Source organism: Rhipicephalus microplus, chromosome 2 (genome assembly GCF_043290135.1).
Source record: "Rhipicephalus microplus isolate Deutch F79 chromosome 2, USDA_Rmic, whole genome shotgun sequence".
Lineage (NCBI taxonomy): Eukaryota > Metazoa > Arthropoda > Arachnida > Ixodida > Ixodidae > Rhipicephalus > Rhipicephalus microplus.
Window position 1 is genome coordinate 252,580,963 of NC_134701.1, and position 26,171 is coordinate 252,607,133.

Here is a 26,171-nt window from a genome sequence, read left to right on the forward strand (position 1 = left end):
CTCATAGCACCTTCCGAATTCTGCGAAGTTCATTTTCCTTTTCGAGGTCCAATGAGGTCACGACGATTTCGTTATGCGAAAATAAAAAAAAACAGGTGGGGAAACACTTTTTTTTTTCTCCCGGCACTCTCTCTTCATCCGTAAACGCAAATAAGCACCTAAGATAAACACATAAAAAACTAGTCACGCGTGCTGTGTCAGACTAAAGCACCTTATGAAGCACTGGCGTTGCTGAACGTGCAAATTTGAACGTCTCTTTCCCCCTCTGTGTGAATGTGCGTGTTTATTTCTGCCGTCCTTCGCACAGATCTTAATATCTGTGCATGTGTTCTTTCTTACATTGCCAGTGTGTCTGTGTTTTTTGTTATGCGTTTACTTTTTTCACCCTATCCCGCTATTGTACGCTTGTGCGCATGCGCATTCTCGTGCGTGTTTGCATGTGCGAAAAAAAGAGCGCCATCATGCACGTGCCGCCAGAAATGGGTGGAGGCGTACAACGTATATAAACAAAATAGAAAGTGAAAGGCGGGGCGTGGGGTGGTGTTCTCTCCTAGCAGGACAGGGTGGAATGAATACCGCGGAATGCAGCAGAAAACAACACGCGAGGCGACGTCAGAAAGCGGGTCAAAAAGCAGCAGCAGCAGAGGCGGCGCCTTCAGGCGAGAAGCCGGTGTCACAAAACAAAGCGAAGGAGGCAATGGCGGACCCGGAGTTCTTTTTTGTTCGTATCTGCTTATCTTGTTTTGAAAAAACCAAGGACGCGGAGGTGAAGACTGGCGATGAGGCAGCCGAAGAAGACGGTCTCGGAATGCAGGCGCGAAAAACGGCGCCGCGGCGTCGGCATTTGCCGCGACTGTAGCGCCGCGAAAAGGAGAGGACGGCAAGGGCGGGAATGACCCGCTCCAGTGAGAGATTCGCGAATGCAGGGATTCAGCGAGAAATAACGGGTCCCGTGCGCGCGCTACCCCTCCAGCCAAACCTCGATTTGTTGTTTGTTATTTGTTTTTTTCCTCCTTGCCCCTCGCTTTCTCTCGCGCGGATCCGCGTTTAAGATATGCGCATATATATCGCGACGTCGCGCGTCTGTTCTCGCATTGCACGCCGAATATCATTTTGGAATCTGCGCGGCAGCGTAAGAACAGAAGAGACGGCAAGAAAAGGAGAGAACAGGGAACGAGAAAGGAGAAAGGGGAGTAAGAAACAAAGATGGGCGATGGAAAAGGAGAAACGCGCACCGTTGCATACCGTCGGACCCAGCTGCAGGATATCCAGCAATTCAACAAACGAGAAGTCTCGTAGCGAAGATGAGGACAGGCATATCGCGGGCGCTAACCGACAATTGATTCCGGGGCAAAACTTCTGAAAGGAAGGTTGAATTAAATTATTTTTTCGCTTTCGTTTATCTTTTTATAGGCAGTCATTAAAGGAATTAGTCTCGGGCTGAGAACGAATGTGCGAAAAAACAAGGCAACGTTAAGATGGGATTGGCCTGTCGCTTGGAAATGGGATTGGTGTCGTAATGAATGGGGACGAAAAAAAACAAAACAAGCATCTGAGGAAAATTCAGGAAGTTTTTCTTTGGTGCCAACACGTGCAAAATAATTAATCATGGTCTAGAAATGCATAGGGTTAGCGCATGTCTTGTACTCTTCTCACCGTTAGGTTGTCGCTGTATAACGTATCCAGACAAGCAATATTCACCTCCTAGTTACGAGATGTTAAATAGCACGCGCATTATTAACATATAGCTGCAGCGCGTTTGAGTTAGTGACCTAACACTTGTAAACGTACTCAGCGAAAATGGAAAAGGAGCAGTTGTAACACGGAATAGAAAAAATCTGTGCAGGAAACGTGATAATCTAGTTACTTTTCTGCCAAAGTTTCTCTCTCTCTTTCTCTCTTTGTTATATCACAAGCCCTTAGGATCAACAGTGTGCCATAAGTAAAGACCACTTATCACAAGGTTGTACACATGAAAAAAGACGCACTAATACTTGAATAATTGAGTTCGTGTTAAGTGAAATGTCATTCCAAAGCACGTTTTGCGTAACTCTCAGCAAGTACGCATGCTGCCGTATACGATCAGTAAGAACACAGGATAGTTCAGTCTTTCTATCGAAGCGTCTTGCCGAAGCGTCACTTCTATTTGTTCAGCACGGTAAAATAGTAGATCAAACGACTTCTGTAACTATCGGGAACCCACAATGCCGATCGCGATGAGTTTTCTGTATGTTAATAATTAGGCAGATATTACTATACCATACACCTCTTCAACTTGTTAGCAAGTATAACTGTGTTATCTCCAGCGATCAATATTTAATACTAGGCTGGGATATTAGGTCAGCTGTTAAGTATGAATAGTCACGAGGACTTCCTGCTAAGAGTAAGTGCTGCTCATATACCTCGGTCCTTGTCTTCTGATTATTCTTCGCTGACATCCATCGTCCCCTAAGGAAAGCCACGTTGGTGTATTATTCCAGCCAACGCTGCTTCCTGGACTATTTTCATCCCGACAGGTTGGGACGGCGGCCCCTATCGCGCCCTGGTGAGCACCTCCCGAGTGCACGTGCTCGTCAACGGATCTCTGAGCGTGCGCAGTCTGGAGACTGGCGACGCGGGTCTCTACCTCTGCGAGGCCTCCAACGGCGTCGGTGCTGAACTCTCCAAGGTGGTGCGCCTCACCGTACGCAGTGAGTGACAAAAACGATACCGGGACGTGATTTCCTACCAGTCGAACCTGCAGTTTATGATTGCTTTTGCTCGGGATATCGTTCCACCTATACGGCGTCAACGTAAAATCCTGTTCCCGTGACGAGAATCTGAAGTTTAGTCCGTTGCTCTTAAACGTCTAGCAAGTAAGTCACGAGTGATATACATACGACGGTTCCTGAGATAAGGGCACCTTTATGCTCGAGGTGGCTGGAGAGAGATAAATGACATTTATTGATACATCCGGCGTGAAGGAAATGCCCGGCCTCACAGGGCGCAGATGTTCCCTATGTTAAGATTACGGCTATTCCGATAATCTCGGAGCCTAGACCTCGAGGATGTTGTACTCCGACAGTTACTCGGGTGCCTCCGCGCCTTTTCTCCGTTGCTTCGCCAAAGCCTCCTCAAGCCGCTGGATGGCTCTCGAGGTGGCTAAACTGCGTGCCTAGAGCAAAACACGCTTTTAAACCGAGCCCACAGTGAAAGCGTTGACGAAAACGCGAGCCACGCAGATCTGTGGGGATGCTTAAAGGCTGTCTGCCCGAATTATACCTGTTTGTTTCCTTGCGCAGGCAGTCCTCGTCTGTCACCCAAGGAGTCGACCACGTCCGCCAAGCGGGGAAGTACGGTGCACCTCCAGTGCGAACCGGAGGCTGGAGACACACCCATGCGCCTCTGGTGGCTCAAGGACGGCGTGCCCGTCGCAGCTCTCGGAGATCACAGGTATCTGCACTGTGCGCAGTGCAATTGTAACTAATTATAACTATACTCTTTCACCAGTTCATGCACGGTGTGTCTGCTAAGCAACTACAAGACGCCCGTTAGAAACAATGAGAGCTTCGCAACGAAATCCAAGAAAACCCACCACTGAGCGGTACACACAAACTGACTAGTCCAAACAAGTATTCCAAACTGATTAGTACCAAAGAAGCTTGTTTTTCGTAGAATATATAAGTTAAGCCTATACAGTCTCGCAAAGCACACACAGTGAGTTAACTTGCCTGATATATTATGTCTACTGCAACGCGTTTTTTTTTTTTTGCATTCATATGTAATTGGGCAGCATATATCTTCAACCGTCCATTTGCGTTGAAGCTTGTGCATAACTGACCCCTACTTCACTCTAATTTAATTTGGGAAACATGAGTTTTATTCTTGAAAATTTTATTGAAACCATATTTCAGATGTAGGTCCTCGCAAAGTTTGAATCACAACTCACTCAAAGCGCATTATCACGTCAATGTCAGTTTCTATTCACCAAACTTTTTGTTTCTTTGTGTGAATGAAGAACACGAGTATTAAATTTTACGCTACTACAATATTACGTCATTCCTTCTGAATTCGTTGTTTTTTTTAAAGGCAGAGCACACTTACCTTACTTTCATTTCTAATACAATTAGCCAGCTAAGTCCAATGTTTTAGGTGGCGTACTGCGTCCTTAATAATTCAAATTTCAAGCAGCAAAGCCAATTTAAAACACGACCAAACTTTATATCGGCTTTCGCTTCCCTCACGCGACAAGCGAATACGTGTTTCTTTTTTTTTCTTTGAGGTACACGCAAACGCAGCACGCTGACGTCAAGAGGCCCAAGTCTACGCTGACAATCACGAACATCCAAAAGTCTGACGACGCCGTGTTCACCTGTCACGCTTCCAACGACTACGGAGAGGACGCAAACAATGTGCAGCTGACAGTGCAGGGTATGAGCATCTGATGTCGACGTCTTCCTCCAAACTTTTGAGTTGTACGTATAGGTCGGCGAACTCACTCGTGAGACTAAGAACCAGCCACGATGTTTTAGCATAGTTTACGTTACTTAACTGGCTGCAGATCGCGACATCAAATCCCGGTTTCGGCAGCCACATTTCGACGGAAATAGAATGCTCGAGGCCTTGATGTGTACTTAGCTTTAAGGGTACGTCAAATAAGCGCCCAACTTGTTGAAACTTGCAAAGCTTTCTCCTACAGCGTCTCTCATAATCATATCAATGTTTTGGGATGTAAAGCATCAATAGATGTTGCAATAAGATTTGAGCGCTCGTTAAATAACTCCGGATGGAATTAATCCGAAGCGTCTTGCTACGGTGCGCCTCATAATTGCCCGTGGTTTTCCCATTTACGGCCCCAGAATTTTGTTTTTTATTCGCGAACGTTGTACACTAATGCGTATATGCGAGTAAAATATAAATTGCAGTGTCATAAAAATAACACTAAGGCCTCGGATAAGTGTGATTAAATTTATTCAACGCTTCATACAACAATCGTGCGTATTTTTTTTTCTGTGAAGGCTGGAGTTCTTGTACTTTCAAACTTCCCGCTCAGGTCAACTATTTTTTTTTCTTCTCAGATCTACCCGGCGTACCCGAAAGCCTACAAGTCAGCGAAGCGTCCAGCAGATATGTGCGGCTTGCCTGGACTGAGCCTTTCAATGGAAACCTTCCCATATCACAGTACCTGCTGAGATGGACAAACAAAGAAGGTAACTTGTTTCGGGATTGACTCAAAATGTGATTTTAAACAGAATAACATTGCTTCTATTTCTTTTATTAAGTTCTACCCTGAAGTCCTGTGTGTTTACAATGGCCATTAAACTTCATTTTCGATCATAATCTGTGTTATGTGAGATATTCCTTGTGCGTTCACAATTACTATTTAGCGCATTTGCTAAATTTTAGTACATATTCTGAAGAACTTATTTATATTTGAATGTTTTTATATGACGTCAGTGGCCTAAAAGTCGGGCAACACAGGCGCACTCGCGATCTGTGGTGTAGCAAGCTGTTTTTCTCTGCGAGCGTATCAATCCTTTCAAATGACTTTTTGTGTTATGCCGCGCATGCCATTAACCCATTTCCGCTTTCTTCGGCTTGATATTGAAATTGAACGATCCGCGGCGGCTGAAACTACGGCAGAAAACCAAAGCTGCGCTCCATGCAGAATATGACGTCACACATACCATGGCAAAATGGCGATCACCGTCCGTGGGTGGTGTCTGGTGCCGGTGGCTTTAGTGCTTATTCTGTACCCCAAAAGTTATTGTACAGTGCACTTTTTTCACTTATTAACATGTACAATGCACCCTTTACGTCTATTTTTCGCTTATATTCATGAATTAATGCGCGGTCGTGGCATGGCCTCCTTAAGTTTGTTGGCCCGACGCGGTGGTCTATAGTGGCTGAGGTTATCGGCTGCTGACCCGCAGATCGCGGGATCGAATCCCGGCTGCGACGGCTCCATTTTCGATGGAGGCGAAAATGGTGTAGGCCCGTGTGCTCACATTTGGTTTCACGTTAAAGAACCCCAGGTGGTCAAAATTTCTAAAGTCCTCCACTACGTCGTCTCTCATTATCATATGACGGTTTTGGGACGTTAAACTTCACATATCAATCAATCAACCTCCGAGTTTATTAATATAACTATTGTGATCTGTAGGACTCAAATGTAGTTCTTTCATTCATTCGTGAACTATAGCACCATATCTATTCTTGATGTAAGCACATCAACGCTTAACATGAAAGGAGAACCACCACTAGAGGAGCCCTTGTAGGCATGTACATTCGAGCAACCTAAATAATATGTATTCATATTGTACAGGAACGTGGGAAGACAGTGTGGCTGTGTCGGGCACCGAGACAAAGGTTACTGTGCGAGGACTGGTGCCCGCTGCCTCGTACCTGTTCACCGTGCGAGCTGAGAACGCGCTGGGTCCCGGCAGCTACACCTCGCCCCTGGAGGTGCACACCGACGATGAACGTGAGTTTGAGGTCAACTCGATAAATCGACTCGAATCGTTCATAGGTTTTTTTATCCCTTTCTAAACGCGCGTATTTCGCGGTAGCAAGAATACCTGTCAATAGGATGGTAGAAGTACCTTGCTAAGTTTCACGTTATCGACGTCAACTTTGATTTCTTAATTTGGCACGTTTTTCAACATCTTGCTTTTTTTCTCTATTTTTATTTTTTTCTGTAAATCTGCCTTCAGCTTTTTAATGAACTTTAGTTTGAAGAAAGCGCGTTGTGTTCGTCCTTTTGCTCCTCGTCTTGTGTTTTGAGAAAATTTGTTCCAACTATTCAGAGTCACACCTCCCTTGGGGTTATTTTCAAGTCCGACAATTGTGGTTTTAGCAACCTTCTGACTCCCTACGATAATTGAGATTATATCGATGATATCCCAATGGTGGCCATGACAATAGCAGTGAAGGATGTGTCCTGAGACAATTTTTAATTACTGTTTAATCGATCTGGCTTTGGCGTTCAAAACAGACAAGATCCTAATTTTATCTCCGTTTCGCAGGACACGGATTTGGAAGATGCATTCATCGGTAAATAAAATTAGGTTATCGGTCTGATAACAGTAGCAAGGTAACATCAAAACATAGACCTAGTCATAAATCGGATAACTACGTGAACAAAAGGGAGTATTGCCGCCTTGTTCCACGTTTTAAAGCAACTCCACAATCTTGGATTAGAGAGAGAGGTGTTGCGTACGAGTTGAACGGGAGTGGGAAAGTAAGGCTTGAAAGCATGGCTAAACGAGAAAGTAAAAACCCTACTCAAACATTCCACATGCCATTCTAATCATTCAATGTGTTTTCGTATAAAACTTATATATATGTGATCTAGCAATTATTAAAAAGGGACGCGTAACCTTTCAACATGCAAAAGAAAGAAAAAAATATTTTTAAAAAGGTGGTTTAATTAAGGGCGTTGCACACGTCTTTGGAACGCAGAACGTACTGCCGCGCTTGCGCTGCTTCCTCAGACGAACCATTGGCCGAACTTGGCATCAAATTCTGCCAATGTTGCGCAATTCTGTATTCCCACGGAGGCCGATCATCCAAAAGCCTTGGTTAATAGTTTTTGCACTTTGTTTTATCTCTTTTCGAGGGAACCTGCGCTGGCATTTTGGTCAGTCACTCACAAAATACCAGAAGTAAGGTGAATCAGAACCCTTTCGTTGTGTTCTGGCTACTTTTGTTTTTGCTTTTCTTAACCATTTCTCCAAATTAAGGCTTTAGTGTCAGAGAGAACAATAAAAAACAACAAGAACAATTTTTAAATGCGAATTATTTCTCGGCAAACTGAAGGCACTTCCAGCCTTTCTGTCTACGTACCTGTCTATCGATTTAGCCGCCTACGTCTGGGTGCTCTAGTGATCGTCCTTTTAATAAGCTTCCTTCAAGTCGCGGGATCGAATTCCGGCTGCGGTGGTTGCATTTTTCGTGGAGGCGAAAATGCTTCACGCCCGTGTGCTCAGATCTGGGTGCACGGTCAAGAGCCTCTGGTGGTTTTGGGACGATAAACTCCGTTTATTATTATTATTATTATTATTAGTAGTAGTAGTAGTAGTAGTAGTAGTAGTAGTAGTAGTAGTAGTAGTAACTTGGGGCTGACCAAAATTAATATACGAACTTAAGAGGGCATCGCCAATACTTTTGGCTGGTCGTGACATGAATAACGTGAAACTCCTGTCACGTACGTCGTCAGACCCTTTAGTCTAGATACGTATGACAAATACCCAGTCAGCATAGGACATGGTATGTGGTTATGGTATGTGATTGATAGTTTATACCTACCGATTAATGGTGAAAACGCACGTGGGTAATTTAAATGCGAGAGCGTTAAGAAAAACTGGCATTGGCAGTGTTGACAAGACGTTTGCAAAGAATTAATGTCAGGGGGCTGGCAGTAATTGAACCCAAGCATTCTGCGTGACAATGAAGTATTCTATCAGAGACACGCCAGGTCTCAAAACTTCTTTCGAAAAAGACGCTACACAGACGCAATGCTGGTGAAATGTCAGTTGCGGGTGGAGTGCTCCATATCTAATTTCTTAAATATTACATATGTGCTCTTATTATACGGGCGTCTCATCGGGTTAACACCAGTTGTATACTTCAGCGCAATGCACAGATGTTGGTCGACGCGGCACTATCCAGAGATGCTATGTTTAGAAAAAAATGTTTAACGATTTTGAGTACTTCGTACTCAACTATGTGAAAACACTGAGCCGTCCCGCTAAAAGAATGCTATGGCAAGTACATCCCTAGAAAACCTATTAGCATCACAAATTCGAACGCTAAAGACGAAACTAACCGCATTTGGTCTTGTTAATATTCATGTTGCTGTTAGCATCATTGTGCATCTGCAAACGAACTGGTTATACAAAACATATGCGACTGTCCTACATATGTGTGCGCATACATTTGTATATACCTTCAGCGTCATTTCGTAGCGTTTCGCTCATTAAAAAAAAGTTTCATCACAGTCACCTTCCCTCCGCATGCTTCACATAACATTGATTGCAGAGTACGCGGGATCTGCCGAATTTTCAGCTTTTTTTTTCTGGTATTTTTTATTGCAGCTCCTCGAAATGCGCCAACGAGTGTTCACCTAACGCCGATCGATTCCAGGAGCATCGCAATAAAATTTGAGGTGAGCATAACGGTCGCTCAACAAGTAATACTACCAGAAGCTATTCCCACTGATGTCACCGCAAAGTCCTTATTGTTTTACTATAAATAGAGCTAGGGCAATTACAAATCAGCTATCAACCTTCAGTGATAAACAAGATGAACGGAAGGAAAATTATCATTCAAAGCTATGACGATAGCAATGTGTTCTGTGTATATAAAATTTATATAAACTTCGTGCGTTCTTAAATTTGTTCATTCACTGCATGTTGGTTTTTATTTTCTTCTATCTGTGGGCGCACATTGCATATTTTTTTTTTAAACCGTACAGCGTTTCCACGCAAAGCCACGTACTATGTTCATTTCTTACCCTATTCCCATGAGATCTCACGCACTCAAAAGCGTTTGCGTTGCAGTGGGTTGTCCAATTACGTAGCACGTAGCAGTCGATAGATTCATGCATTCATTCCTTTCCTTTATATTGATGCAAAAATAATGTAAAAGTCGTTGTCACCATTTTATGATGATGGCTATCCCTTTTCACTTGGTTGTTAGGAAATATAATTATATATTGAGAAAAAAACACACTATTTTGTTTGGTGAACTCTATCGAGCAAACACATTCCGCTAACCTCTGCACATAAGAGCATGATGCTAGCAGGCCATGTATTTCAGTCAGTGGTCATACGTAATAACTAGCAGGCATTTCAATAATTAGTAAATGTCCATGACTATGACTTGCTGAACAAATGAATAAATGGTTATTGATAGGTGATTGATTGTTTGATTGATTGATTGATTAATTGATTGATGTTGCTTGCAATCAGGACGTTTCTTCCTCGTCCGGACAATCGGGGCCCGGTGGCAGCAACCGCGTGGACGGTTACTACGTGGCCTACAGGCGCGAGGGGTCGCCAGAGCCCCTCCGCTACCAGACGCTGCACGAACGAGAAGGCGTGCTCACCGGCTTGGACAGGGACACCCGCTACGAGGTGCTCGTACAGGCCTACAACTCTAAGGGACCAGGGCCTCCGTCCAGAACGCACTCCGTGCGCACGCTAGTTGCCGGTGAGCAAAGCGACCGGATGATTAGATACACACTACGCTCTTAATACTAATGTCATTGTTCATTCTACAACAGACAAAACGAGGGCGTCAGCAACAATTGAGTGTCCTTTCTATCTATCTATCTATCTATCTATCTATCTATCTATCTATCTATCTATCTATCTATCTATCTATCTATCTATCTATCTATCTATCTAACTATCTATCTATCTATCTGCTTTACATTTTTTACTGATTTTTCCACACTTGATGTAGCGTAACAAACTAGTCATTTGTTCTGGTTAAAAAACACATCTTCTTTTCCTTTCTCTCGTACTCACAGAATTCGACACTATATACCGAAAATGACAAACTTCATGGATTTCATTTTATCAGATGTTAAATAGAAAAACAAATAACGCTAAGATAAATATACATTCATAACTCATGCTTGCGCTATGCTGAAAACATCCGTCCTGCTCAATCTCTTATTCAGCCAACGTGGAAAACAAAGCAAAACACAGATGTCGAAGCCATCTTTCACACTATGGTTTGCTGGTTACAGATGGTCGTATTGCCCTTACGAGCAATGGCGTCAGAAATAGAGATAATCAACATTCCTTCAAAAAATAAGTAGTACATTAAATCAACCGGCGAATAAGTGGCGTGCATAACTGCCTGTGATTGTCTATGCCCTCAAACGATGACAAGCATGGTGCCGGACTTGTTTAGTTCTGCAACAGCGGGCGCAGAGTAGTCAATATGGCCGGCTGCCATGCCGGCGCGTCGTCGGCTTATCGCTCTCCTTAAATGTTGCAGATCCCCCTCCAGCTCCGACGTACCGGGTGGTCGGCACCACTGCTCGGACCATCTCGTTGGCGTGGGAGAGGCCGGTCATCGCTTTCGACGATCCCCCCATAAGGAGTAAGCCCGCCCGATGCATTATTGACGGCGTGCAGACGGTTTCGACCGCGCAGAGCATGTGCAGCGTGGTGAATACTGACCGCACAGGCTCATCTAACGGGTTATATACGTGGTCAGATCAAACGGCTTGTAGAGCTTAGCGCTAGTCTGGCGCTAAAGTGATAGTTGTCTGTGCGTCCTAGCGAGAAAGCTGTCATTTCTGGAGCTGTGGTGCACGTGTATAATGAGCGCATTCTAATGCGCGTGTGTTGTTTCTGTATTGCTGGCTTTGCTAAGCGCGAGCAAGAAGCGTCATCGTACGAGAAAAAAATGCCTTTTTGAATGTAATGGAATGTCTCAAATATTTGCGCATCGATATTTCTAGTTTTTTTAACAGCACGTATGAAAACCATGATGACTGATTGATTTGTGGGGTTTAACGTCCCTATGAAAATCATGAAGCTTCATCAAGAAGACAATGCACACCAGTAACATTTTAATCTGGCTGTACATTGAAATATACTCAGGATAAATACAATTGAAAGAAATGTAGTTGTTTTGTCCGTTCAAAGTGACGCAGAAGCATGCATGGCGCAAATACATTTTAACTGCTCTATGAACCAACAGGTGTATTTGACGGTATGCAATCTAAACGTTCCGGTGGACATAAAAACGATTAGAAATCACGGCAAGAACTAACAAACTTATCCCGCAGCTTCAATGCCTAGTAAGTTTTTGCGCTGCCGTTGCAAGATCGATACTCGGTCGTTGTGCACACACTGTTACGGAACTACACATACCTATAGCAGTTCGTAGCAAACCGCAATTTTTCTGGGTGGTGGGAATGTGGTCATTCCCGCTTCGGGTGCATTTCCCGTTCGAATGACTTACTGAGCGTGTAATTGTTACAGCGTACTACGTGTCCTGGCGATTTCCCATTCGATTGATTTACTGAGCCCGCAATTGTTACAGCGTACTACGTGTCGTGGCGAGTGGAAGGCGACGAGCATCCTTGGCGAGAGCAGTCGGTGGGCGGTGACCGCACAAACTTCGCTCTCTCGGGTCTCGCATGCGGTACCAGACATCAACTGCGCATGCGTTCTGCCAGCGATGTAGGACGAGGACCCGAAGGCAACGTCGTCACAGCCTCGACTGAAGGGAACCGTGAGTTGTCCTTACCCGAATAATCGAAGTAGCAACAGGAAACAACCATTGCCTCTTTCTGTTGTCTCTTTGCTGTCGTAGTCGTCACACCTCTCTTAGTTATTCTTTGCTCGGAAGCATGAAAACCAGTTAGTGTGCACGTCCACTAGTTAAAAAGACCAGTTAGTGTGCACGACCAGCAATCCCCAGAGCCACTATGACTGCGCCGTTCCTTTGGCGCTGCCTGAATAAGTTCACTGTGGTATATATACTCCCGGATTTATGCTACCCAGAAGTAGCTTAATGTAAGCTTCATCGGTTTCCCCGTTATTACAATGTTTGATTATTGTAGACGAACTGCTCTTACTTACAGGTTCGCGTTCTACGAAACCCACAGGCTGTTCCTTTGTTTATAGACGTCACATAAGTATACTTTTGATCACGATGGGGGTGGATCCGGACAGGACGTCCGTACCGCGATCAAGAATGCTCACCGCCATGTGGTCCAAGCAAATCGGGGTGGCAAGAACGTCACCCATATCGGGTTTTGAAAGGCAGAACGTGACGCGCATGTCGCGAGGCTCTCGACCCAAAGTGGGCATGATCGCTGTTAAAATTTATCGTGTAGCAGCAGCTGACCCGGATGAGACTTAGTCCGTGTCAGGTGCCGCTACACGATCCGGACGATGCTCAATCCGGATCAGCCCTGATCGCGATCAAGATCGCGCAATTGACACCGGCATTACTTTAACTTATAACGTTGCTCTTACAAGCTGTGATACTACGCCTTATCTGAATTCCACCCTTTCTGTTATGTCATGACGCTCCTTGTCGTAGGCCCCGTGCTGCAGCAGCCGGACCGCCTAGTTGACAGCAACTCCACATCCGCCTGGCTGCACCCCGAAGCGTGGTGGCACGGCGGATGCCCCATCAGCCACTTCACCGTCCACTACCGGCGCAGCACGGAAGCAGACTGGACGCTGGTGTCCAGTCACCTGCCGTTCAGGCTCAACGACGAGCCGCTGGTGTTCGCCGATCTCGAACCGGGATCCTGGTACGTGCTGCTCATGGTGGCCCACAACGATGCCGGCAGCACCACGGCGCAAGTCAACTTTGCCACGCTAACGCTGTCCGGAGGTGCGTTGTGCTGCGGAATATGCGCGAGGTGTTTGGTTTTGCCACCGCGCCAATTACCACGACCGCAAACCTTTATTTAGGTGGTGTAAATGCATGACACGTAGGTTTTCTCGTCCAGCGTGAATCACTCCCTCCTTATTTGCTTCGTTTCAACAGTGTAACTCTTTAAACCCCAGGTAATTTCCTGTGGATACCTCGTCCGCACTTGCGGCCTTAACTTGACGAGAGAGAGCATGGGTGATGCTAAGGGCATGATAGCAACTCTAGTGTATCAACTATGAAGGGAGCATGTACCAACTAGCCCAACAACCAGTTTCGTTGGCGTTGCGAGTTGAGTCTAATAGAGAAAAGTTAGCTACGTAGACTGCGTCATGCAAAAGCGAAGCTATGGTGGTAGTGACGCAGATGATGTGGAGTGGGGGAGAGAGCAGCAGCATGATTGGCTGTGCCGGTGAAAGGAGTAGATCAATTAATTGTAGGGTGCGGTCGATCGCAGGTAGTGCTAACAAAAAAGGAAGGGCACACTGAGTACTAACCAAAATGAAAGCTGGTGCCACCAGCTCTAGTGCTTAATCAGCCTTTGCGACGCTAAGTTGATTGAAGTGGCACATACTTTTTTTATTGCAACGAAAGCTGTTATGAGAACACTTTTCGGATCACGCACACTTGCATGTTGTCCGCCGCCGCCACTGCCGGTGTCCATAACCACATTGAGCGAAATTAGAAAAAAAAACCTAGCGCCAATGGCATAGTGGGACTCAAACCCGGGTCCGCTGGGTGCCAGCCCAATATTCTACCACTGAGCTTCACCAGTCCTCCTCCAGCTCCTCCTTTATTACCGGTTTTGCACGTGGTACAAACATGAAAAATAATATACATGAATATTAACAATAATATACACAACAGAAGCGATGACAAGACAGTCGCCTTAGCTACACCGGTGCTTGTGACTTGTTGTCAAACTTCCCTTAGGCAGGCTTGATTTCGGGAAAGCAATCGCGTTATTACGACTTATAAAGCGTTTTACAACAGCGAAAGAACAACCAGTCGTCGCACAATGCGAATAGCGTAACGAGTGGGTCGTCAAATGCTCCCACCCATTACAAAAGCTTGTTCTTGTTCCCCTATTAACTGTGCCGCATACCAACTTCAACCTTAATTCCTCATTGTCGTCAGCCACTGCATGTACAATTGGCACAACAAATCCCTTGCAAGTGTTTAGCGGATACTACGCTTCGCAAAAGAATGATAAAAAATAGCATAGCGAATGCCGGACTACTAGTGTCATAGTGGGTATCAAGCAAGTGGGCTTGAAGTAGTTACCCAAATGAGTGTTTTTAAAAAGCTCTGAAAGGCCGCTCTTCTAGCTTTCGCTGCGACTGTGTTGCGCTTACCGCGCAGGCCTGGCGTTTTTTTTCGTTTTCTTTCGCCCGCTGTGTAGGGTAACAAATCGGATGCTTATCTAGTTGACTTCATTTTCTTCCTTCTCTCTTGCCCTATTGAGTTCTAAACTTTTCCCTCAAGTGCACATTACTGTGGAACATAAAGTGTAGAAGCCTCGTTAGTACTTAGAGTTCCTTATTAGTAAAACAAGTCTTCAAGTATGGTATAACTGTCAGTTCAACTAAGCGCACGAATAAACAGAACTGACAAATAAACTTGAACTGACAGTTATGCCATGCATATCCAACTAGCCCAACATTCGATTATGAGTCTTTAAGTGCGTATCTTGAATCCAGAAATGATTCCTGCTCCGAAACCTGCGCTTGCTCGTCTTGAAATATTAGTGCAGCTGTTCTGTTGCGCTTGCTTCCACAGCTGTATTAGCATTGCCATGCTCATTTGTTACCGCTGCGCTGAATTTAAAGCGGCGGTGGGCCAACGGGGAAATCGCCTACTTACTGTAACCCTCTTTGCTCCTTGTTACGCAGACGTGCCTTCTCAGAAGCCGCACCTTCTTGACGCCAAGATGGCGTCCTTCTATCGCCACTTGACCGTTACTTTGCCTATTGGCAGTTCGGTGCTGGTGCTTGTAGTGGTGCTCGCCGTGCTGTGGTGCGTTCTACGGCGGCATGCGGAGGACGCAACGGTGGTCCACGGCACGCCGCAAGGTCAGTTCACTGAAGGCCATTTAAGTCATCAATAAATTTTCACGTGTAACATTATTTGACATTTTTCAGTGGTCAATTCGGAGCAGCATTTCTTGGTTTGTGAGGGAGAATTTGGTATTCGCTGATTGATCGATGGAGAGCGGGCCCCTGCTTTCCGCTGGTCATTTCAGAGGAGCTCGATCTGCACTCGATTGCTCTGACTTGTTCTGGCACCGAGCCGTGGATTCTGACGGAAATAGAACGAGCAGCACGCGTCACTTCCGTCATTGGTTAAGGCTGCCGTGAACACTTGCAGAGCGGAAGCAACAATAGTTTCCAGAACCAGTTTACTAGACATCTACACAAAAGGCTGTTGGCCTGATCTCACGCAAAGTTTTCCCCTGATTCACTGGCACATTCGGCTTTGTGCATTTCAGTGCTCACTTCTAGGTTGTGGTGGCCTCTCCATGAGAAAAACGGCACACTAGCAAAGCGCGTGCTACTACAATCTTAATAGTTACATTATATTTACTCGCGGTTGCTAAATTTAAACGCAAGTTTTACTTATTCGCTTCAGGTTGCAGTCTGAATTGGCGTCATTGTATCTGCTGTCTTATTGAACTATTAGCGCAGTGATGATGAGGTTTCTTGTTTTTTTACTGCCTACTATTTCAAGCACATCTGCACTCACCTGTTTTATTTGTGTAAATGGTTGTAAATATATATATATATATATTGCTTAATTGTTTCAAAAATGTGTAATGCTCAAATATGCAACTGCATCAAGTGGAGTGCATTTGCACGTGAACCCAAACGCACGGATCTTCTTTACGTACACACTGCCAAATTAAAGCAACATGCATCGCTGAAGTTACGGGTAAGCATGGGCTGAATAAGATGAATCGCAGTATGCTAAAGCAATGTGTTTAGTATCGAGAGCTGAACGTTTTCATTAGCAACAGCCCAACTTCAGAGCCATTGCTGACACTACGAGCACATAACAGTGATAGGGCGTCACGCTGCATTCTTAGCCTGTTCTTCGTCCCACTGCAGGGAGCATATCAGGCGAGCGTTACAAGAGCGAGGTGCTGAGCTCCGTGGAGCCCACTTACTGCGGCGGCAACGGCGGCTCGTCCCGGGGATCATCCGCGTACGCCGTGCCGCACAGGGTTTACGACGTGCCTTACGCCCACAAGAGGCCAGGTACTCGTCGATGTTCTTCACAGCATTCCCTTCTCTCACGTGGTCGTCGCAGTCTCAGCACCTCCGTACGCTGTGTTTAGTTCAGTGTGCGTCAGCGAATTGCACCATGCTGCGCACCATTTAATAAGCCATTTATGATTGTCGATATTGCTTCCTTTCATGGTATTGTGTTAATAATCGACATCTCTCATAGTCATCTGTTATGTAAGTACTTGTAAACTTATCTGTATGTACTGTATCCACAGTTATGTGGGTTACAATGTACCCTGCATGTATTGCCCTCGGTTCTTAGACTATTCCCACTCTTTATACGCCGGCCAACGTATATTGACATAGTGATTATGATTGTTTTTCTGTTTCGTTTCGTGTTTGTTTTGTTCTTTACTATTCCTTCGATACAACTGCCATCCTGATGCTATCTCCCACTCTAGCATAGCCTACTTTCCAATGATTTTTAGGTTTTTAAACACTTTTACACAAAAAAAAAACTATTCTCAATGGTCATCTCAGGCAGGGCGAAACATCTGTCCAAGCAGAAGACCCAACATTGCAAAAAATTTGTCTTATTATGTTTGAGAACATGTACGCGCAATCGCGCCGACACACGAGACATGGTTATTGCGATTCAAGTAGGCATGCCGGAGTTTTAGGGTAAGAAAATATGCACTAACACGTGCAAAGGTAAAGGAAGGCTCCGAATAAATAAATAAAAAACTTAAAGCAACAGACGTTTCGGCCCCCGTACGGTGGCCTTGTGCTCAATATTTTTACCTTGAAACGCTTTTTACAGCCTCGTTATTCTGAAAAAAATGTATTTATAACATTCGTTTTCATTATACTCGTGCTCTTCGCTGGATTCAAAAGTGAGGGCTCCGAGTCAAATTACTCTCTCTTCTCGTCCTGTTTCTTTTTAACTGCCCAACATTAAAGAACACTTTTCACAGAAGAGCCGTTCATTAAGAAATATAATATTTCGTCAGATTGGTCAGAATTGTGTGTAAAATGTGATCTTACGACATTATCCCTCCTTTTTTTTCTTCGTCATTTATATGCACACAGGCTCTTTCTTCTACCCTGATCACACAGTTCATCACTTCTTCAGAAAGAGCTCCGCACCTTCGCAGAGCGCAATGACACTTATTGTGTTGTCTTTCCCGCGCGTTACTATTTTTATTTATATTTAGGCGAGTATAGTGCGACATGCAGGATATTATATTTAGTAACTCCAATATCTTTTTTTGCGCACTCGCTTACCTTCTAAATACGTTTTATTTTTCTGATTCCGTTTTTTGGATTCCCCCCCCCCCCAATATTTTCTTTTTCATCTTTTCAGGTGAACATATAGCCATACAATCAAGAAAGTCTCAAACTGCCACAGGCGTGTAAGTGACTACTCACACTTTATGTACTACGTTGTATTGTGCTTGAGTAAGACCTCTCAGTTCTTTCACTTGAAGCGATACACACAAGAATAGACGCTAATGAAATATAACGTTAGCCAGTACCTGGTTACGCTATCCATCATTTAGCCAGTGCATGTTGCTTGCGTGCTCCGCCGCGGTCGTCTAGTGGCTAAGGTACTAGGCTGCTGACCCGTAGGTCGCGGGATCGAGTCCCAGCTGCGGCGGATGCATTTCCGATGGAGGCGGAACTGTTGTAGACCCGTGTGCTCAGATTTGGGTGCACGTTAAAGAACCCCAGGTGGTCGGAATTTCCGGAGTCCTCCACTACGGCATCTCTCATAATCATATTGTGGTTTTGAAGCGTTAAACCTTTCATATCAATCAATTAATGTTGCTTGCTTGTATGGTTAAAGTGACTCGGGAATAGCTACTACTGGCATTATACTTCATAACAGAAAGCGTACGGAAAATGCCCAGAACAATGTTATCTTCATATATAACTGTTTAAAGCCTGCCCTCTGAAGCTTACCGCATGTATTCGCTCATTATGAGTAATGGTTAATTTTGGGTAACCACTGAACGATGTTGGCTAGGGCAGCCTATAGTGTTGGTTAGCGTTAGAAATTGAGGTCGTTGCCAGTAATTATATGAATATAAGTTATTCTAGGGCATTTCTCTCGTAGTCACCATTAGATCGACGCTGATATCTCTTTTATTCGTATATTTATTTTCTGGCTGCCTTCCTTCCATTTCAGAAGCCGAGATGGGTCGGAGCTTTTCTACGTTTCCAGCAAATGCAAAGTATTTGATGAGGACGACATGCACAGGTTATGACGCGTGGTGAGTCTCAATTACGTGTGTCCACTGATATTGCCGTGCAGCAAACGTTGACGCATAATGGAGTTGGTACGAAAATTGTTTACAGGTTCGAACTTCTCTGCGACTGTCGAGGATAAGCGAGTAAGCGACGCTGCTTAAGGATAATCAAGAAAGGTGTTGTGGATACAGTAAGCACTGAAATTATGCCAATTTCTTGTCACGCACCATGGTGTCATTTGAAAGATTGGTTCATGCAAATGTATTAAATTGCCGGAGAATCCACGGGAAGGTAAATATTACTTCTAGCCACTTGCAGTCATTGCACAGCATAAAACAAAGCTATATGCGGCAGAGATTACGCATAACACTAACATAGCTGTGTAAATTGACAGATGTGTTATAAGCGTAAAGGCCTGTTTGTCTTTGGACGTCTTCGTATATGGTGAGCGAATAACAATAAAGATTGATAAATTGAGGCACGAGATAACGTAAAAAAATGCTCCTCTTTAAAGGCAGGACTATGTGATGCAATAGAATACACGACACGGCAGTGTATTTTCTCTTTAGCTCAGGTTGCACAACCATCGAAGCGAAATTATCTTAATGACTTCAGTTGTTAGTAGGGAGAGGAGCAGTACACTGGCACAATCTTATCTCGCGATTTCGTCACTGTAATACGAGGCTTTTTTTCTTTTTTTTTCAGCCAAGTCTGCGCCATGAACACGGTGCACGTGATGACCACCTCCAATCCTGCATCATCTAGTGTTTCTGCAAAGTTCAGACGCGCCAAGGCCGACGACAAGCTGTACTCTACTTTTACGAGACTTCCACTGCGGCGAACCTAAGCTCGCAAGCTGTGTCGCGAACGACCTCTTGGGACAAGGCCGAAAACAAGGCAAACGCTGTATAGGCCAGGCCAAGTGCACGGCTGCAAAATAACATGTTCACGTTGTGTAGCGTCTCCGGCTGTAAGGCACACGGCGACGCTAGCCGCCAGCACTATAAGTCGTACCCACTGTTCCCAGCAAGCGTTTCTGTATTGATCATGATCGACCGCGGCGCTGGTGGCACGAGTTGCGTGTAGTGCGCCTGTTGAAGGTTATCAAAGCGAGATAATCATTATCCTATAAGTTTAGCATCAGCACTAAGCTTTGAAAACGTGGAGCACGGCTGAACTTGTAACAGGTATACTTTAAGAAGAAAAGCAGTTTTTCGCTGCCGGACACAGATTATTGATCCCGTGATACTTTGGAACTTATGGTTTCTATTCACACTCTTTATTTACAAACACCGCCGCTGTCCAGAAGAAAATGAAATGGGTATGTCATACTCTGCTTAAGGACCATCTCGCATGATTATTTCGGTCAACATTTTCTCTTAAGCGGAACACTCCTGGGCTCGCGTTCCCGTGTTTCAAAGCAGCGCTGACATTCTGACGCTGCATAGTTGTTTCTTTGAATCTCGCCCACAAAACGACCGCACGCACTTTGTGACGAGTGACTCACGTGGTCGCCATCGCCCACATTCATTCGCTCATAAGATGCAGCCATCCAAGGCAACAAAACAATCACGCACGATGCATCGTAACACACGAAGGGACCCAGCTTTGACGCAGGTCATTGTTTTTAGGCTAATTCACTTTCATTCATTCACATTGAAATTTCGTAACCCTTGTTGTGAAGTCTCGGTCATTTATACCCGCAACTGTCTCCGGTTTAAAAGAAAGCACACAGCAAACGGAGGTAGCAGCTGCTTTGTATGACAGATTGTATGTGTACATAAACTGGAAATCAAAAGAAAACTCTGTTTAATAAATTATTTTACAAGAACGCTGCTGTCGTTACTGAACTTTCAGGGAGGAAAAAGAACACAATGGCTGTCGAGAAAATAAAACAATCAGTGAGTGTGCGGGGCACAACAATCCAGTGAGCATCTGCCTCCCGTTTTTTTTATTGTCACGCGTCTTCAAAACAATTTCTTCCATGGACTTTACTGTTATGGTCGTTCGTTACAGAGAACCCGCTGTAGCATACTCGTAGTGAGACGCAGACAAAGCGTATAGGCGGGCATATGGCGCTCATTTGCGTTGCAAAAATGCCAGGCAGCCCATTAGCATAGAATGAGGTTTCTGTAGTACAAAAGAGTACCACGTAAGCTTTGCCTAAGCAAGGGCTGAGCTTTTACCTCACCCACATTTAGGTTTTTCGAAATATTTTTAGCAGCACATAGACCGCGAACGCGTATGAACAGCTAGATGTGAACAAAAGAGCTACAAACAAAAAAAAAGAAATTCATTTAGCGAAGGTATGAGAACGTGAACATGTCTGTCTCTAAACATGTTTTGTTTTGTTCCTTTTGTTCGTTGCAATGCTACCTTCGTCAGCTTATAAGACACGTGTATGCAGTCAGTTCAAGCAACAGAGCCAGTAACACTGAAGAAAAAAAGTGTACTCGCTGGTACACAGAGGGAAATTGTCCTCTACACCGGACGCAAAAACTAATTCACGTCCCTACAAAACTGCGTACGAAGCATTGGATTAGACAGAATAAAAAGCCGATGCTCAATAGCTGCTCAAGGAAGCATCATCTAAGGGATATACGTATATATACATGCACTATACAGGGTGTCCCACATAACTTGAGCCAAGATTTTGAAGGTGAAAGGCGCTTAGGAGGCAAATTGAACCAAACGCATACTACTCGCACTAGCCTGTAGATACTCAGGCTATTTTAATATTTCTCCCCATACTCGTTAATTATTATTTCTTAATTACCTATTTTTTTCAAATTATGGGCTGAAAACCCCAACTATGAACACTAAAGTGTGAACACTTTCAGAAACCATCGACTAAATTGTTTACTGTACGATACGTCTCGCGCTGTTATTCTTTCCACGTTATAAAGAAAGCCCGCGAATTCGGGAAAAGAAGCCACGGGTGACGGACCGTGAGCGCACTGCTATAGTGCTGCTATAGGCTTTCTTTACAACGCGGAAAAAATAACAGCGCTAGACGTATTGTAAAGGAAACAATTTATTCGGTGGTTTCTGAAAACGCTCTACATCTCATTGTTCATATTTTGGGTTTCCAGACCATAATAATAAAATATAGGTAACTATAATTATTAATTATTAGTATAGGGACAAATAAAAATTTGCCTGAGTACCTACTGGTTAGTGCAAACAAGTGTGCGTTTGGTTCAAATTCACCGCTGAAGTGTCTTTCATTTTCAAACTCTTTGCTCAAGTTATGTGGGACACCCTGTTTATTATGTGTGTTACGATAAGCGCCTCGGCCCCGTACCAACTTCGTATTGATAAGAACGAAATATGAAGAGATAACTAGAATGTGTCTCTATGCCGAACTTTCTTGCCCGCCAAGGTGGCCGGTGGTGTTATGTTACTTGAGTGCTGAGCTGAAGGTCGCGGGATCGAATGCCGGCCGCGACGGCTACATTTTCGGTGGAGGGGAAAACGCATACGGCCCGTGTATTCATATTAAGGTGCACGGTAAATAACACCAGCTGGACGAAATTTTCGGAGCCCTCCACTATACATCGTCCCTATCACATCGTGGTGATGGGACATTAAGCCCCAACAATTATTATGATCTATGCGAAGTGTTTCTGCCGAGTTGTACTATAGCAGCGCCGCGAGTGCGTATATTGGCGTATATCCTTTCAACAGATTACTACGAGAAAACTTGGACCCACGCTAGATCTTCTCGACTTTTTGACAACAGGGTCATAAGAAAATTTGAAAACTGGGGCCCCAAGGAGCTTAGAGACTCATGAAGCTTGCGACGCGTCAGGGCGCATGCGCAGAACCGAGCCCATCTTGGGCTCTTGCGTTCGTGTTGCCTCAAGGACCAAAAGTCGTGGGCCTCAAGGCGTCTCGAGTCACCAGCGAGACGAAGCAGACACAGCGGTGCCGTATGGCCTGCGTCTCGCACATTTTTCAATTTGGCCGCGCGTGGGGCTCCGTGCGTTATTCAGAAAGGCGAACTGAAGTAGCCACTAAACAAATTGAGAAAGTAATCACTGAGAGAGAGAGAATAAAATGAGGAAAAGGCAGGGAGGTTAACGAAATCACTGAGGATACTAAAACAGTGTGGACATACACGAATCTAGTTAGACTGTTTAAGCTAGAACTGGCTAAGGCACGTGACAAGTCACCCCGGAGAAGAAGACACAAACCCAAAAGTTGGTAGGATGAGGAAGTTAAGAGAGTCATAGCAAGAGAGAGAGAGAGAGAAAACTTTATTTGCGCATAACGCGGAGCATTCCAAACGGTCGGGCCCCTATTCCAGGGCTCCGCTGGCCCTAGCCCAGCGGAACCATAGCAAAACGTCAGGAAGCCTCTAGGAAACACAGACATGCTAAGCAGCGGGATGAACCGACAGATGATGTTCAGAGAAAACGGAAAATCTTTCTAAGCTGTAGAAGGGATGCATCCTTTCTCATCAATAAAAAGATTAGAAGAAAAGGAGCTCAGTTGCTGGCAGAAGTACATAAAAAGATAGAAAGACAGGTGCGAAATTTTGGAACCATCTAAACTCCTTAAGAAATGAGACGAGCCTAGAGCAGAGGTTTATAACTACAGCTCAAGGTGCTAGGCTAGAAGGGGACGAAGCTATTTAAAATATAAGAGCAAAGATGACAGAGAAATTTCAACAGAGAAGTGCTTTATGCACCACAATAGACAAGGATGAATCAAGTGGCGCAATGGCTTCATTTTCACAACGAGAGTGGGAAAGGGCTAAGAAAAGGGTTCCTAGTAGTACATCAACAGGCCCAGATGGCATTCCAATTATGCTGATAAACACATTAGGTCCGAAGTCTAAGCAGGCTTTGAGAGAGGCAGTGAGCAAACTAATAATCGATGGTGAAGTTCCAGATGGATGGAAACTTAGCAGGACGAGCATGATCTATAAAGGAAAAGGGGACAAAGCTGACATCAACAACTACCGTCCTATAACAGTGACATCAGTGGTCTACAGGCTGGTGATGCAGATTATAAAGGAAAGACTGCAGGCATGGATAGAGGATGAGGGGGTGCTGGGGGAAGTGCAGAATGGGTTTCGGAAACACAGGAGGTTGGAAGACAATATGTCCTCACTGACGCAGTGCATCGAAATATCAGAAAAGGAACACAGGCCCCTCTGGCTAGCATTTTTGGATATCAAGGGAGCGTACGATAACGTGGTTCAGGAGGAATTGTGGGGAATACTGGACACACTAGGCGTGGAACATGTAGTCACTAATCTTTTAAAGGATATCTATAAAGGCAAGAAGGTAGTCATAAAGTGGGAAAACAGGTATCTAAGCCTGCAGAGGTCAAACAGGGGCTTAGGCAGGGGTGTCCCTTGTCATCCTTATTATTCATCATGTACCTACAAGGATTAGAGGCCAAATTAGAGAGAAGTGGACTAGGCTTTCTGCAGAGGTCAAACAGGGGCTTAGGCAGGGGTGTCCCCTGTCACCCTTATTATTCATCATGTACCTACAAGGATTAGAGGCCAAATTAGAGAGAAGTGGACTGGGCTTCAACCTCTTTTTCGTCAAACAAGGAAAACTCATTGAACAGGCACTAGCAGCATTGATGTACGCAGATGATATAGTGCTAATGGCCGACAACAAGGAAGATTTGCAGAGATTGGTCGACATCTGCGGTAATGAGAGAGATAGGTTAGATTTCAGATTCAGTAAGGAAAAATTAGCAGTCATGATTTTTTATGACAATGAAGATAGTGAGCTTAGAATACAGGAGGTAACGCTAGAGATAACAGATAAATACAAATATCTGGGCGTATGGATAAGCAATGGGGCCGAGTACCTAACGGAACACAAAATATACGTGACGACTAAAGGTAACAGAAATGCAGCGGTAAGGAAAAACAGGGCACTGTGGAATTACAATAGGTATGATGCTGTCAGAGGAATATGGAAAGGGGTCATGATTCCTGGTATGACGTTCGGCAATGCGGTCTTGTGCATGAGATCAGAATAGGTAGGCTTGCCCTAGGAGCTCACTGGATTTGATTGATATGTGGGGTTTAACGTCCCAAAACCACTATATGATTATGAGAGACGCCGTAGTGGAGGGCTCCGGAAATTTCGACCACCTGGGGTTCTTTAACGTGCACCCAAATCTGAGCACACGGGCCTACAACATTTCCGCCTCCATCGGAAATGCAGCCGCCGCAGCCGGGATTCGAACCCGCGCACTGCGGGTCAGCAGCCGAGTACCTTAGCCACTAGACCACCGCGGCGGGGCGAGCTCACTGGAATACGTCAAATCAGGGAGTACAAGGTGATATGGGATGGACATCATTTGAGGGCAGGGAAGCAAGTGCAAGATAACAATTGAGAAGCGATTGAGAGAAATGGGGCAGGAGCGTTGGGCTAGGAAGGTATTCAGCTACTTGTACATGAAGTATGTCGATACAAAATGGCGGAAGCGAACAGAAAATTGACTGGTAAATACTTGGAAAACAGCAGGGGGTCAAACCAAAAAGAACTATCGATTAAGAAAAAGGTGAAGGAAGCTGAGACCGATATGTAGAGAATTGCCAAGATTAGGAAGTCTGCACTAGAGATCTATCGAACTTTTAAGCAAGAAATATCCAAGGAAACGATCTATGATAATACTTGGGGTAGTTCTCTACTGTTTGAGGCCAGGACGAGAGTATTGCGACGAAAGACATATCGGACCAAATACGAATGAGTAGACATGGTATGCCGTGCGTATGGAGATGAAGAAGAAACTGCCGAACACTTGATAATGTTCTGTAAAGGGCTTCACCCTATAGTTCAGGATGATGGCGCAGAGTTTATCAAAGCACTGGGGTTTAGGGACAGGGAGGGCAAAATAGACTTTAAGCGGGTAGAATTAACTAGAAGGAGGTTACCTGATTGGTGGCTAAAGTCAAGACACGAGTGAAAACTAAACCCTTCACTGCAAAGTAAGAATCCTCAACCTCACTATTTAAGGAAAAAAAGAAATCTAGTTTTTGGTTCAGTAAGTATTACGGTTTGGTGGCGCTAGCCACCGCCCTATCTAAAGGATACAGCCATAAACATCCATCCATCCATTCATCCAACGCAGCCTGCGTTTAACCAACGCCTCCTCTATGAAATGCCAACCACGTGAGAACAAAAACAGCTGCCACACCCTTTCTCTCCTTTATTTTTGATTATTTTCGGTCTTTGGCGTCACCTGTTGGGGACGGTGCAACAACTCGACATTTTGCATAGCCTCCGAAATAGTCGTGTATAGTTGCAGATCTCGAATGACCCTCGAGTG

At 44.7% G+C, this 26,171-nt stretch overlaps 1 protein-coding gene across 2 annotated transcripts in view; it reads left to right on the forward strand.

The window, feature by feature from the left end:
• The window catches only part of LOC119169277 (cell adhesion molecule Dscam1), a 146,491-nt gene extending 125,794 nt beyond the window's left edge, over positions 1 to 20,697 (forward strand). The window contains exons 13-28 of one of the 2 annotated variants that reach the window (XM_075879631.1): positions 2,517 to 2,690; positions 3,282 to 3,432; positions 4,262 to 4,410; positions 5,058 to 5,189; positions 6,305 to 6,463; positions 9,075 to 9,145; positions 9,951 to 10,191; positions 10,990 to 11,094; positions 12,046 to 12,237; positions 13,054 to 13,353; positions 15,285 to 15,464; positions 16,497 to 16,646; positions 17,980 to 18,028; positions 18,805 to 18,889; positions 18,953 to 19,056; positions 19,572 to 20,697. In XM_075879631.1, coding sequence (XP_075735746.1) covers positions 2,517 to 2,690; positions 3,282 to 3,432; positions 4,262 to 4,410; positions 5,058 to 5,189; positions 6,305 to 6,463; positions 9,075 to 9,145; positions 9,951 to 10,191; positions 10,990 to 11,094; positions 12,046 to 12,237; positions 13,054 to 13,353; positions 15,285 to 15,464; positions 16,497 to 16,646; positions 17,980 to 18,028; positions 18,805 to 18,883 — 2,132 coding nt within the window. In that variant the 3' untranslated portion in view covers positions 18,884 to 18,889; positions 18,953 to 19,056; positions 19,572 to 20,697. The remainder of the gene's footprint in view (positions 1 to 2,516; positions 2,691 to 3,281; positions 3,433 to 4,261; positions 4,411 to 5,057; positions 5,190 to 6,304; positions 6,464 to 9,074; positions 9,146 to 9,950; positions 10,192 to 10,989; positions 11,095 to 12,045; positions 12,238 to 13,053; positions 13,354 to 15,284; positions 15,465 to 16,496; positions 16,647 to 17,979; positions 18,029 to 18,804; positions 18,890 to 18,952; positions 19,057 to 19,571) is intronic. The other variant, XM_075879627.1, reaches the window with a different exon arrangement.
• The last annotated feature ends 5,474 nt before the right edge of the window (positions 20,698 to 26,171 follow it).